The 15354-nt window shown below is 55.1% G+C and overlaps 1 protein-coding gene across 2 annotated transcripts in view; it reads right to left on the minus strand.

The window, feature by feature from the left end:
• MBOAT2 (membrane bound O-acyltransferase domain containing 2) overlaps positions 1-15354 on the minus strand; it is a 62763-nt gene that overhangs the window by 17100 nt on the left and 30309 nt on the right. Inside the window, exon 4 of one of the 2 annotated variants that reach the window (XM_028516797.2) lies at positions 8840-8935. The exons of the other annotated variant lie outside the window; for it this stretch is intronic. Coding sequence (XP_028372598.1) covers positions 8840-8935 — 96 coding nt within the window. The remainder of the gene's footprint in view (positions 1-8839; positions 8936-15354) is intronic. 2 annotated transcript variants of the gene reach the window in all.

Here is a 15354-nt window from a genome sequence, read left to right on the forward strand (position 1 = left end):
CAGCCGGGGGCGGGGAGGTGCAGACCACAGCCAGCCAGTCGGCCCCGCTTGTCCCCACAGCTCCGAGTGCCGGGCTGGTCAGTGTCCACTGCCACTTGCAGCGAGACACCGGCATCTCCAAGCCCTTGCAGGACACCGACCCCGTCCACACTGCCCACTGAGACAGCTGGTCCATGCCACCAAGTCCTTGACCCCTGGTCCTTCACATCAGTCCTTGGGCCTCACTGACCCACCGACCGGATGCCGTGACCGGCCAGGCTCCAGCAGCAGGGAGGGGTAATGGACACAGTGGCTGGACCAGTCAAGCATGCTGGTGTTTTTAACGTGTTAGCACTGCACAGCACAAGGAGCCACGGACGGGCGGCCCGTCTGACCCAGGGGTGTTTTCTCAGTGCGGGTGCTTCCGACAGGACCGGAGGCCCACTAACCGCTAACCGCACAGGGAAAGCAGATGGCCTTTCACGGTGGCCACCACCCCATTGAGGGTTTGTTTGAAACACTCCTCCCACTGGCACTTAGGTGCCCAGACCTGCCCAGATTGACCTCTCCTCCTCTCAGGGCCCGGCCTCAGGACAGCTGGGTGCTGAGAGTGCCGCTGGGCAGGGAGGCGGCCACCCCCCACCCCCGCAGCCCCCGCCCCGGCCCACACGGAGCAGCTCCCTGTCCTCAAGGCTCCCTCTCGGGAAACCGCGCTCCAGCCGGCCCACCCGCCAGGACGCCCTGGACACCAGGCGCGGGGTAGCTTTGCAAGGAGCTTCACATGCCTTGGAGGGTCACAAAAATGCCCTGTGCTCCCCGTTTCCCTGGGAAAAAAGAGTCATTTTCTCACTCTGCCTAATTCTCTTCATTGTTCAGTTCGCCCGTGAATGATAAAATACCCTTCAGTTCTAAATTCTAATGTCCGTGTCACCTTAAAACACAGTAACAACCGGTAAAACAATTATTAAATTTGCCATCGACTTAGTGACATACTACATGCTGGGTGGGGCAAAAGCAGCGTCACAGTCGTCTGTATGGAAATGACACAACAGAGTAAGCAATACAGGAACGACCCCCATGTTCTGCACCCCGCCGGTGAGCCTGCCTCAGCCTCCCCGTCCCCCGCCCCCGGTGTGAGCAGCCCGGCCCACACGGCAGCACGCCCTCTGCCCACACGCATGCGCCCTGCACTCAGTCCCCCCCATCAGTCGCTTCCTCCCGAGATCCCCACGTCTTGGGCCGTGTCGCCCATCGGGCCACCGGGGTCGTTTCCGAAGCCCTGACACCTGGGCCCCCAGCACCCAGCACAGGGCCTGGCACTCCATCTGTGCTAAGTATTTTTTAAATACCAAATAAACTGAGTCTTCTCAGTGTCAATACCTATTATTCCTCTGTGCGCCGATCGCACTCCCTCCCTCCTGCCCATCCCCCTCTGCGCTGGAAAGCACCCGCCCCACCGCTCTGTAACTGCGTGTTTACTTTCCAGGCACGGCAGGGCAGCGCCCGGCTCACCTCCCCGCCAGCAGCACCTGGCGGCACGCGCCCGGAGTGCTGGCGGCCCGCCCTTCCCCCGCCCCACCCTCTCCGTGTTTCCTCTGGGGCGACCTTCAGCCCTGGGCGCTCCCTCCAGTGTTCGGTGAGTGGCAGCTGCACAGCCTCTGGTCCGGCCTGTTGGGGGGGACGGTGCTGGAGCGGGGAGCAGGAAGCATGAGGGCACAGCCACAGGAGACGCTGTCACTAGGGAGTAGCCAGGAGGAGCGCGTTGTGAACGGCAGTAAGAAGGCACCGCAGGAAAAGTTTGGCGAGGGACAGACGGTGAATGAGAGCTCAGGAAAGAGAGCCAGAGGGGGACGCGGACGGGCCAGCCCGTCACAGACGTGTGTGTGACCGGGGGACAGAAGAGGGATGGGGAGGGCAGGACACACCCCAGTCCGTCACAGCAAAACGCAGTGTGCGAAGAGAACCCCCCGCTGAGTGGAAACATTCCCCTGCCATGGAGAGATTAACTGTGGCGATCTTCTCTGCGGTACACCGTGTTCATAAACACCCGTGTCAGAGCCGACCAGGGCGGCCGCACGGCTACTCCCGAACACCTGCACGGACGTTCTGACCACCTGCGGACTGCGCGCCCAGCGAGGCCTCAGGCGTGAGAGAACCACCTCCCAGGTGCTAGAAAGTCTGAGACGCGATTCTGAGAGTCGGAGAGACGTCACGTTTCCCTCGAGGGGAGGCTGGAGTCGGCGGAGGGAGAGGAAGCAGCTGGCTGCAGAGCGGCCTCCGAGGGAGGTCAGGGCCTCGGATGCAGCCACTGTCCCTTCCACACGACGGCATGAAGCCCAAGTGGAAGGACGGGTGCTTCCACCACTGGCATTCTGCTGGGCGTGCGGAAAGTAGGGGTCCGACTGTTCGCAGTCAATACTTCACCTGATGAGACAGTTTCAGGTAATACAAAGAAACACCTATCTGGTGTAAAAAACTAAGACTCTAGACTTCCTGAAATTTCAAAAAAGAAAAGGATGCAAAAGCTATACACTTACACGCCATGCCTCCATTTTTTCTACACAGAGTGAGAACAACAGGATTTAAGTTCCACCCCACAGCAAACCTCAGCTGCAGTCAAACATCATCAGAGCACGAGAGCTAGAAATGATCCCTCCTCCCACACCAACTACGGCTCCTGCGCACTCACCTGCAAAGCCAGTGCAGTGCCCGCGAGGTCAAAGGCCAGCTCACTACCAGGGGACAAATTATGTAATGACCGAGGCAGCTGTTGACTGTCCACTGACATCTCTAAACAACCAAACCCACTGAACCCAAATAAAGTCCTCTTACCTGACGTCAAACGAGTACCCAGTGAGAGGTCACGGACAAGGCCACGGACAAGGCCACGGACACACACACAGTGAGAGATCATGGGCAAGACCACAAGTATACATGCAGTGAGAGACCTCAGACAAGGCCACAAATACACATGCAGTGAGAGACCACGGACAAGGCCACGGACACACACGCAGTGAGAGACCACGGACAAGGCCACGGACACACACGCAGTGAGAGACCACGGACAAGGCCATGAGTATACACGCAGTGAGAGACCACGGGCAAGGCCACGGACACACACGCAGTGAGAGACCACGGACAAGGCCACGGACACACATGCAGTGAGAGACCACAGACAAGGCCACGGACACACACGCAGTGAGAGACCACGGGCAAGGCCACGGACACACACGCAGTGAGAGACCACGGGCAAGGCCACGGACACACACGCAGTGAGAGACCACGGGCAAGGCCACCGACTTCCACACCACGCCCATCATTCATTCGCTTTCCTCCCTCACTTGGAACACAAGTACTTGGTACTTGGTAAGCGCCTACAGTGCAGCAGACCCAGCCGTGAGCAGGACAGAGCTCTTGCTGCCGTGCAATTTGTGCTGCATTAGTGAGAGACAGAAAATAAACCAACTAACAGGAGAATATATCAGATGTTCAGATGCTGTGCAGAAGAAGGCGGGGGGGGGGGCGGTTTATGGGGGTGCCAGGACACGGGTGAGAATCAGCCCGGCCCAGAAGGTGACATGTGCACAGAGACCTTCTACAGGCAGGGAACAGGCCACGTGGAGGTCAGGGGTGAGCCGGTCCCAGGAGGGGAGAACAACACACACAAGAGCCCTCAGGCAGGAGCGTGAGCGGCAGGTCAGAGGACTTGGAAGTGACAGGCAGGTGAGTAGGGGAACAGGAAGGAAAGGTGAGGACAGGCAGCAGGTGGTCAGATCGAGCAGGCCTTTATGGGGTGCCGGGACGACACGCAAGGGTTCCCGGCAGAGGAGTGTGGTGCCGGGGCGGGGACAGGTGGGCAGAAGGGCACAGGGACAGCCCGGGCGGTCTCAGGGCGGCCAGCCTAGCCATCCCCGGGAGGTCAAGCCAACGGGGTCGGCGATGGTGAGAGTGGACTCGAGGCAAGGTGTGGGGCGCGATGCCCCGAGGCTCCGGACAGAGCAGCCGCCCGGAGTGGGAGCCACCAGGAGGGACGGAAGCGGGAGCGGGGCCGGCAAAGCAGGGGTGTAGTTTTGGGGGGGTTGGTGGGAGATGCCCGTTGGACGGCTGGGGAGACATGGTGCACGGGAGCCGAATGCATGTCAGAGAACTTGCCCGGAATCCTGACCCCACTGCGTACCAGCCACGGGAGACCGGGAAGCGTCTTCGCTTACCCCCCGGCCCCAGGGTGCCTGTACAATGGGGCGAGGACGCTGCCGCATGGATTAAACACAAGAGCAACGTGGCGGATGCCTGAGCGGCCTCTGAGATGCGGCAGAGGTTTACCGGAACTTGCGTGTACCGAGTGCTGGGCCGCTGCTCAGCCAGGGCACGGCCGGTCACAACCACAGCCACCAAGTGCTGCCTCTCCAAACAGCAGAGCAGCAGCAGTGCGAGTGACTGCGCGTGCGAAGAGCCAAAGGAGCGATCTGAAGGACAGCGTGGGGAGCCGAGAGGGAGCCTCAGGCAGAGGAACGGAGGCAGGACGCCTCCAGCAGGCGTCTCGGCCTGGGCTGTGGGAGGAGGAGGGAGAGGAGGACGAAAGGGCAGCAAGGAGTCCCCTGGGGCCCGTCACAGGGCTGTCTGCGCTCCGGCTCCTGCCCAGTGAGGCTTTCTGTAAGGAGGGGGCGCGGCAGTCACGCCCGGGCACCCAACGGCCTGCCCCTTTCACGCCGGACAGGACTGTCCCCGCCGACAGCACGCGGCACTGAGCAAAGGCACAGCACGTGCTCCTGGACTGCAGCTGAGTGCACACTCAGCAGTTCCCGGGGTGACACCTTCACTGGGCGTCTGACGCTGTCTCCGGTTAGCTTTAAACACACCCTTGACTCGAATGGAAAATGACGTCCCATGGACCCCTCTGGTGGGTCCTTAAGCCGCCCCTCTGGCACCACAAAAATCAACTTATTCCAATCAGAGCTCGTTCCCTTCGTGCCAGAAACTCTGCTCTTGCTTCCACCTGCGCAGGAGGCAAGCACCTGCCTTTGCGTCTGGTGTCCCAAAGCCCAGAGGGCGTTCCCCAAGGACCCTCCCCAGCCCCTCACGGCGCCACCCCTCCAGCTCTGTCGGTGACTTGCCACCCCCCGGCGTGCTCACGAGGCCTCACCCTGTGCGCTGCGCTCAGGCACCCGGCTCTGCCCGACCTCCCCGGCCCCGACCAGGACTGCACTGCCTGCAGGCGCACCGGAGGGGCGTGGCCTCCTGCACAGCACCGGCCCGCTGCCCGAGCAGACCGGGCCAGACGCTCCCCGGTGGGTCTTTTGTGTCCCACGGTCGAGTTTAATCGTTTCCTGCCCTGAGGTCCCATGTGTTTCCTTGTACAGGTGTCTCTAGGCGTTTCACAGTTCGTACTGCTCCTGAGGCTGGGACCCCGTCTCTACTGCATTTCCTAACAGACCGCTGCCGCCGCCCAAGGAAAGGCACTCCGCTGCTCTGCGCCTCCCTCGTGTCCGCCTGCCGCCTCGGCAGCGCTTCAGCCTTTCTGCAGAACAGACTCCCGTCATGGACAGGGCCCCCTCCTCCACGCCACATCTGAAATGTATCTTGACCCCCCCCCCCCCAAAGAAAAACACACACATTACCTTTCCCACACCTGGTGCAGGTGAGGCTGCCCGTACGGAAGCACTCCCTGGGTTTCCTCTGACAGAGCCTGGCTCCACTCCCTGAGCTTCCGGTTTCTGGGGGAGAGGACCCCTCAGCACAAAGGGGGGGGTCGCTTTATTCAATTCTACCTTCCTCAGCAGCCAACACTTTGGATGGCTACTGTACAGCGTTGGGGTCTCCTGTTCAGTAACACACTCAGCTCCTCAACGCCCAGAGCTGCTGTTAAGGGGGCAGCCCGGCTCCACGGGGCTTCTGCTTGCTCCCGTGTCCATTTAAAAAAAAAAAAAAAAAAAAAAAAGGAACCAAAGTGTCACAGGTTCGATTCCCAGTCAGGGCACATGCCTGGGTTGCAGGCCACAGCCCCCAGCAACCGCACACTGATGTTTCTCTCTCTCTCTCTCTCCCTTCCCTTCCCTCTCTAAAAATACATAAATAAAATCTAAAAAAAATGGAGAGATAGAGGGCCCTTCGACTTAGTTCTGCCGAGACGGTCCCCTCAGCTACTGTGTTTCTCATATTTATCAGTTCACCGGTAATGGCCAACTGTTTTTTTCCTAATCGATAAAAACTACACATTCACTTAGAGTTTTATATCAGGTTGCCCATCTTTAAAATGCTATGTCGTTTTTCTCCCACATACTGAATCTTTAAATGTGATTTTAAATATTTTAAGTACAATTTTAAATTTCAGCAAAATACTTAAATCCATGCCATTAAAGCTGTTTAAAAAAAAAAAAAAGAACAGGCATTTTGCTCTTAATGTAAACTGCCCTCTAGCAGTGGGGTCCTGTGAGCAGTCCCCCCCGCCCGAGTGTGAGCGGGCGCGGTGAGGGCACGTTCTCTGCCCAGTGCCCCCCCCCCGCCGCAGCCCAGTGGAGGGACGGAGGGGCGCTCAGACTGTGGGGGAGGGGCCAACACCAGGGAGGAGCCTGGCTGCCTAAGTGACTGGAGCACGGTCCCGCCCCCAGGGCCTATACAGGGAGTGAGAAACAGACGCTTGTCGTGGAAGGACAGTGGTTCACGTCAATTTTTTCATAGCAGGGAGCCCCTCCCCCACGAGCGAGGGAGGAACAAGAGTTTGGCGTAGCAGGTAAGGGAAATGAAAGAGCTCAAGCCCAAGGGGGGCTATGAGGGCCCAGCCAACACTGCGCTGGCTACCCAAGTCAGCACTCACACCAGTGACCACCACCAAACATTTCGGCTCAGCTGCGTTAAACTGCCTTTAAACCCCACGGGCTACCGATGCTAAGCAGCACCGTGTTTGTAATGAAACACTCGGTGGAATCCCCAAACGGGAACCGCAGAAACGCAGGCGGAAGGGGCTGAGGAACGGCCGGCCAGAGCCTCGTCTGCTCCATCCCTCGGGCACGCGCCCATGGTCCCGGGACGCCCGTGTCCGTGGGAAGGTCCACGATTTGACTACACTGTCGAGCCAGTTGCTGCTGCTGACATTTCTACTATCAACATGCACGAACTGCATTAGCCAACGGTGCCCTTTTCGCCTGTTTTATGCTACAAGCTTCGTTCCCTCTTAGTTACCGTCACGCAAGAGCTCGGAGAGGGGACTCGACCCCCTCGACAGGCCAGCGCGGCCCCCGCTGCTCAGGTCTTTCTGTGCGGTGTTGGTTCTTCTCCCACGTCTCTCCCGCTGAGCTTTCTCCTCCCTTCTTTCCTGAAGCACTAGTGTGGACTCAGCGAGTGTGCATCTCACGCCCTCCGTGCTGGGCGTCAGGGACACCGAGGCGGGCAGGGCCAGGACGGGCGCTGATGTCAGGAACGGGACCGGCCCGAGTGACTGGGCCCTTCCAAACACACACAGCCAGTCCCCGCTTTCCCCAGTCTGCTGACAGCCCAGGGCCAGGGGCTCGCCTCGAGTTCACGCAGGTGTCCGTGGCAGCCCCACACGCCTGCTGGCCCCGCCCCTAGGCCCACTTCCTCTGGGAACGCCCACGCCTGCTCGGCCAGGTCCCCCGCATCCGCTGTCCTTCTCTGAATCCCAGGGGGTTCTCAGGTCTAGCCAACACCCTGCCAATTGGACTCTCCAGTTTTTTTAGTGTATTGACTCAGTTTTGCTTTGGCTTGCTTTTGTTCCTTTGAATGCAATCTCCTTTCATCCAAGCTTATTTTTAAAACCTGTTTAATGAAAGTAAAATCCACTTCACTTTCATTAAGGACAAAAGGGCATTTCATCTTATAAAATTCTCTCATTTCACAGCAGTGATTTTCCTTAGAAAATCATACACCTTTGGTCATTTCTACTGTTGCACATTTTTTTTTCACAGACATCATGGTTTGTTTCTCTCCCCCTTTAGTTATCCTTAAATTGGGTTTTCTGGTCATCATTAACCCTGTCCAGGTAACTCAGGGCTGACTTAAAAGTAGGTCTGTTGTATCTCGTTGAACAGGGAAAGCGGGCGGGCTGGCCACAGAGCATACAGAGGTGTATCTGCACCTCCCGCACCTGGCCCAGGTTGTTGGCCACGCCCCTTTCTAAAGACGGGGAGTGGCCCAACTCAGGCGCGCTCACCCCGCCAGCAGGCGTGCATTCGGTTCTGTTACAGGCGGAGAGGGACCAGATCCCCTTCGGAGCCGCAGGCAGAGGTATTTCTGCCGTCCCACCGAACCCTGCACACTGAGGACGCAGAGCAACCACGGGCTCGCGGGTCTCCTCTGGGAAATCCAGACGGACGCGCCGGCCCGAGGGCCTCTGGCCCAGAGCGAGCCCCACAGGTGCGAAGAGGCAAGGGCGGGTGGCCGTCCAAGCAGCACATGGAGAGCAGAGAGAGCAGGGGTGGGCAGCGAGGGTGGGCAGCTCCAGGGGGTGACTGGCCACTGCTACAACTGACGGCAGACATTTCTACCCAAGTCAGGGGACACTTTCAATATGAGAACGCTATGTAACAAATTCAAGTGCTATGTATTTAGAATATTTTAAGGCAATTTAAAAGGGTAGGTTATTTCTGTGACTTGATGTAACACTACAAAAGACCACTTTACAAGAAGAATATTTCTAAATTCATAAAGGACTTTTCAACTAGAATGTTTAGTACTAGTTTTTCTTTTGTTTTTTTACTTAAAAATTATTTTATTTTTGTTCAGTTACAATTAGTACTAGCTTTTCATTCAAACTACTAAATGCAACGATATTTTGTCCTTTAATGAACATGTTAGAATAGAAAAAAAAAAAGAACAGGCTACTAAATTGAAGGTTTCATCTTACCCTGAAAAATCAGCGGAATATTGTCCATAATCAAAGATATAGACTCTAGTAATTTGGCACACTATGAGGTATCCCAAAGCAAACACAAAACAATATCTGGAAAACAAAAATAAGCTAGATTAGTGAAAATAAAGATTCATTTTGTTAAAGAATACATTTAAGTAAATTATTAACCGTTGGATAGGGTTCAAAGCGTCAGGGTTACTAGACCTACCCCACCGGGGCTCTCTCCAGCGAGCCGTGAGGACTCCTGAGCACTGCCGGCCCCGGTGTACTGGGGTTCTGCACCCTCTCCAGCGGCAAACGCACCCACTCTCCGACTGCACCCCCCCTCCCTTGGAGCGGCCGCCACACGCCGACTCCTGTACCTGAGAGCCACACTCATGCACAGAACTGTCAGTGCTGTGGTCCGTTCTGCTCATTTTTCCTCCTTTCTAGAAAACAGAATTTAACACAAAACACACACTGCACGAACTCTCACCAGGGTTTTCTAAACTTGCCCTGGACAGTCTGCGAGCGTGCGTACGTCCTGTGAGTGCATTGGTTTACTCACATTTTAGGTGTGAAAATTTAGTGGTTTTCAGTCTTAAGATGCTTGGAAGAGTCACCACAATTAAAAACACAGCGAGGGGGAAGGAATTCACACATCGATAGAGAGACCGCAGACCCGGACACTGACCCCAGAATGTGTGATGTTGCGTGACGTTGCGTGACGTGAGAGCCGCAGTGCGAATTAATGAGAATGACGGATGATCACCTGGTTGGTTCACAGTTGGTGGGGGAGAGGGAGCCGTTCCTCCATCTGCGCGGCCTGGACGGCGCAAAGAACCACACACGTACAATGCAAAACCACAGCGCACTGCAGCTGCGGTACAGGTTCCAACGTGCTCAAGTGGGGGAGTCACGTTCTAAACGTGTATGTGTGTGTATGTATACACACACACACATATACACATGTATGAATGAAGAAATGAATAGGGAAAAAACAATATATTTGACTAAGTTAAAATCTTAAACTCTCCATGTAGGCAATTCACATGTTTTTTTAAAATATTTTATTTCTTTTCAAAGAGGGAAAAGGAAGGAGAAAGAGGGAGAGAAACATCAATGTGCGGCTGCCTCTTGCATCCTCCCTGCCTACTAGGGACCCGGCCCGCAACCCAGGCATGTGCCCCGACTGGGAACTGAACCAGCGACCCTTTGGTTTGCAGGCCACCGCTCAGTCCACTGAGCCACACCAACCCAGGGCTCAGGTGGTTTTATGAAAGAGTGCCTTCAAGCTTTAGACAAATAGGTAATTCTGATCTGTTTGAACATTCCTGAACACAGGAAAATGAGGAAAGCTTCCTAATTCAGGTGTTTTACAAAGTTACTATGTTCCTGAAGCTGTATCTGATGAAATAGCATACATGCATACTTACACGGTGTTGACAAGTCAAACTGAAAATAACTTCTGGAAGTCACATGGCAGATTGCACTTTCCCAAGATGCGGCAGCCACGTCGCCCAGATCGTGTGCCCTCCTACAACCTGGGCACCCCCCACCTGCAGGACCCCTGCTTTCCTACCCACGCTGGCCCCCCACCTGCGCTGGCCAGCAGGCTGCGGCACAAGTAACACATCACCCCACCCAGGTGCAGCCCGTACTTCACGGGGCGGTTTCCACTTCCTGCCTCTGGGAGCGGGGTGTCAGGGAAGTGTGACGATCCTGAGGCCCCCGTCCCCACCGCCCCCGCCACCCCCCACACAGAGGTTCCGGAGGATGAGCCAGAGGAGGAGGGATGGATGGAGTGGGGGGGGGGGTCCACGCAGTGCCAAGTCCTAAGATCCGTGCGTGAAGAAGCTGACGTCGTATGAGAGAGAGGTGTCTCTCCAGCTGCACCTCTCCCGCATTCCTGACCCACGACATTGTAAGGAAAAGAACGCCCCCATTTATTTCAGGCCACTGCGTTTGGTGTAGAGACACGACCAGAACAGAAATGGGTGAAACCAGGGCACCATCCACACAAAACCTGGAGCGACAGCCCTGGCTTCAGGACGGGGCGGCAGGGGCAGCGGGACAGGCTGGGGGGCCGGGGGGGGGGGGGGGCTGCCAGTGACGACGCTGAGGGCGGCGAGGAAACTAACCACAGGCCAGAGACAGGATGCCGTGTTCTGCAGCAGCAGAATCTGGGGAGCGCCACCGGGGAAATCAGGAGACATTCCTGATAAGGCGCAACCGGTCTCCTTTACGTGCATATGACAAAGGACGGAGCAAGAGAGGGACTCAGAAAGGAAAATGTTCGAGTTTTGAGCCATATTTAGAAAAAACAGAAAGGGCTCAGGACGTCTTCCCAGCCAGCAAAACATTCTTAACGTGAACAAGGTGAACACGAAGTCCAGGGCACTCCTGGCTGACACCTCGGAAGGGCTGAAGGGCACCCCTTGACAGGACCTCTCAGACTGAACAAGAGCTTCTAAGAACCCTGCGGGCCCACCTTGGACTGTCTCTGCTAACAAGGGGCTGGTAAGACCCCCAGGGGTCTCGTCCCGCAGCACGTGAGACACAGTGGAGGGGCGCTGCCCCACAGATCTGTGGGTGCAGTTTCTGTCTAAAGCTCCCCATTCACAGCGAGTACACAGGAAGCCCCACGTCGTTTTTAAGGCCGTTAACACAAATTTGGACAGAGAGGGCGAGACAGTTCAAACTGAAGAGACCTTTAGGCCCCCGACAATGCGCGGGTCCGCAGCAGCTAAGACAGCTGTTCCGCTGCAACTCTGGCCTTTCCCTGTGAAGGAGGAGACGGCGCAGGGTGGGTGGGTGCCACAGAGGGCCCCGTGCGGGGGGAGGCCTGGGCCTAATCCAGGAAGAGGACACAGGGGTCTGTCCGGACCGGGGAGCGACCTGCTCTCCCTCCAGTTTTAACAGGAGTGTCGACCACAGTCACCCCATCCCTGCGCACCACCGTGTCCGGGCACGTGAGGGACCGAAGCCTGCCCCTTCGGCTCCCTGGGCCTCTGGTGAGAACCGTGCTGGAGGAGAATGCGCTGGTGGCTCATCCACACGGGCCTCGCTCCACGGAGACCCGACTCAGCTCCCACGGGACAGGTCTCGGGCCGGACGCCACAGGGTGGAGAGACCGTGGGGCTCCTGGGCGAAACCTGAGAGCGCTTCTACTAAGTTGGACGAGTGTGAGGTGTGGGGCCAGAGGACGGGCTGTCCCCAAAGGCTGTTGCCCCCGGCAGCAACCCTCCCCGCAGCAATGCAGCTCCGTACAGCAAGAGCGGGGCTGCAGCTCCCCTCCCCTTGAACCTGGACCTGCTCATCCATCCACAGAATCCAACGGAGAAGAGTTCCCAAAACTTCTGGGCTCGGTCCTAAGAAGTCCTGCGGCTCCCCACTGGGTTTCTGGGAATGCTCGTCCTGGGCCCACCTCCCTGAGCCCAGCCGCCGGGTGTGAGCAGCCGCGCCCACACGGAGGTGTGACCTGGGAGTGCTCCGTGAGGGTCAGTCCCGACTGCTCTCCCAGCCGACAGAGCCGACCCCAATGGCCCTCCGGACAAGACTGTCTTGGGTGTCAAGCAAACTCAAATGACAGCCGTCCCAGCCAACATTTAGGAGCCACCACACCAGGCCCTAAGCAAAAAGTGTCCAACCAAGTCTAGTCAACCTACAGAACCATGAAAAGTAGTAATTGTTGTCAAGCCACCGAGTTTGGGGTGCTTTGCCATGCTGTAACAGACAACTGGAATAATTCCTTAATAAAAGTTTAGCACACTTTAAAGCTAATAGTAATTTAAGATAATTGACCTTAAGTCAAGTAGGCCTTATTTGATAAAGGCAAGTATAATTCAATATAGGAAGACTAGTAATATGAGGGGGAACCCCCCAAAACCAGAATTTATTTATTAAAAATTGTGTCCTTATTTTTACATGTTTAAACTTAAGTCACCTGCCCGGTCCTGTCCATCTGATGCCATAACCTATCCAGGTGTTTTTTTCCCACTGCTCGAAACAGTTTTCGAACTTACTGATGTTGAGGCCTTTTAGTGCGTCTGCCATTTTTTTGTTTCACAGCTTTGAGGACTTTTTTTTTTATCCAGGGGGAAAAAAGTTGCTCAGGGTGAGATCGGGTGAATGCGGAGCAGGGGGATCTCGCCATTTTTGGTCGAAGGGCGAACACTCAGCACAGCGTGGGCAGGTGCGCTCGTAAATCAGCCGCCGTGGAACGGGCGGACGGGCAGCGAACAAGCCTGCAAACAGAACCCGCAGCGGCTGACCTCGCACAGCGACGCCAGCCGGACCGCTGACACCGCGGGTTTCTGGAAGGCTCACCTAGCAGGGGAAGCCCGCTCTACCAGGGGCCCACCCTCCCGCAGCTAATTCCAGTTTGGGGGTCCCTCATGCATATCATTGTAGTTATGAGTCACAGGAAAAAAATGGTTATGCTAGACACTAAGCCTCGAGCCTCTTCTCCTTTTACTTACCTTCTGTCCTAATTTCACTTGTAGCTAATTTCATTCTGTGGACTACCTGAAGCTTTTGCACTGAATGCCAGATGTGCCTGGCTGCCAACCTGACCTTGCCATATGAATGTCTAACGAAACCAAACTTCGCTTGCCCAAAAACAGCACTCTTGACCAACAGGCTGTTTCTCCCCAGCCTTCCGCACCTTGGAAGTAACAAGATCTGCCCAGCTGCTCAGGCCGGGACCAGCCGACCCCTCCCTCTTCTCTTGCCCACGGCCACCTTCAGCCCAGTCACACTGGCCCCACCTGGAAGGCACACCCTGGACCCACCCCACTGTGTCTCCACTGGTCCCCTCCTAGTTTAAGCTAACATTTCTCGTCTAATTTCCCAGGGTTCTCCTGCCGGTGTCCCCGGCCCCACGCTCACCCGCTAGCAACCCCATCTGCACAGGGAAGTCAGACTATTATTGTAACCAAATGCACCCCCTGTTTCAAATTCCCTGGGGGATTTCCACTGAGCTTCAAACGACCGTGGGACCCAGCCTTCCCCTCTGACGTCGTCTTATCCCACTGGTGACCTTGCTCACCACGCGCTGGCCAGCCTGGACGTCTCTCGGGTCTCCGAACACACCACCAAACACCCCACCACTCCTGGGAGCCTGGTGCAGGCCGCCCCGTCTGCCGCAAGTGCGCCCCCTCTGGCTCCGGGAACGCCTGGCTCGTTGGCACCAGCTAGTTCTTAAGGCACGTGAAACAGCGCCCCGTGTTATTCCATCCGTACCGCTCTGCCACTAGCCACGTGTGTGCATCTGCCCACCTGCCTACTGCCCGTCTCCCCCGACCTGAACATCAGCGCCAGGAAGGCAGGTGCTTCACGGGCCCTTTCCACCCGTGAAGACTTGTAGTTTTCAAGTATACGATAGCTCTTTCATTTAGTTAACTTCTAGGCATTTTCTTTTTGATACTATAAATAAAATTGTTTTTGTACTGTCATTTTTAGACTACTTCTAACATAGAGAAATGCAACTAGTTTCTGTATGCTGATCTCGTACCCTGCACCTTTGCCAAACTCACTCACTTACTGCTTCTGGTGGTCTTTTCCTATAGCTACTCCAGCACTTGTTAGGTTACTGTGGGCGCAAAATTCATCTTCCACTTTTTTACATTCAAGCTATTTGTGTCTTTATATCTAAAGAGTATGTCTTACAGGCAGCTTATGGTTATATCTTTTTTTTTATGCAATCTGACAATCTTTTGATCCACATTTAATGGTCATGATTGACACAGATTTATACACATCTGCCATTTCACTATCTGTTGTGGATACTGCATTCTGCTGTGTGTGATGCACACTCATGTTTCTGTGTGTATTACACACAGGATTATTGTACCCATTATTATAGCGAGGTGTGTAATCACTATATCCACGTACAATGCGCATCCTTATTTTCCCCTCAAAAATTTGGGCAAAAAGTGCACATTACACACAGCAAAATACAATATGTCTCAGGTCTTTTATGCTCCTCCTTAGCTGTCTTCTTTTATATTAAAACAAATATTTGGTAGTGTACTTAAATTCCCCTGTTGATTTTTCCCACTGTGTAATTTTTAGTTATTTTCTTAGAGCTTGTCCTGCGGATTACAACATGCATCTTACCTTGTCACCGTCTATTTCAGACTAATACTGACCTGATTCTGAGAAAACATAGCAAGTTTGACCCAATACCGCTCCTTCTCTCCCTCATCCTTTGTGTTGTTACCACGTGTACGGCATCTGTACATTACAGCCCGAACGCTCGTGTTGTAATTACTGCTTTATACCGCCGTATGTCCTTTAAAGAAGTTTACATGTATACCCTCTTTTATATTTAACCCCATCATTTGCCACTTTCAGAGCTCTTCGTTTCTTCCTGTGGGTTCAAGTTAACACCTGTCACATTACCTTCTAACCCGAAGGACTTTCTTTAGAAGTTCTTGTAAGGCAAGTCTTTGTTCATCTGCAAATGTCTTTATTTCACCTTCATTTTTGAAAGAGAACTTTGCTAAATATACAACTTGTGATTGCAT

Source organism: Phyllostomus discolor, chromosome 6 (assembly GCF_004126475.2).
Source record: "Phyllostomus discolor isolate MPI-MPIP mPhyDis1 chromosome 6, mPhyDis1.pri.v3, whole genome shotgun sequence".
NCBI lineage: Eukaryota > Metazoa > Chordata > Mammalia > Chiroptera > Phyllostomidae > Phyllostomus > Phyllostomus discolor.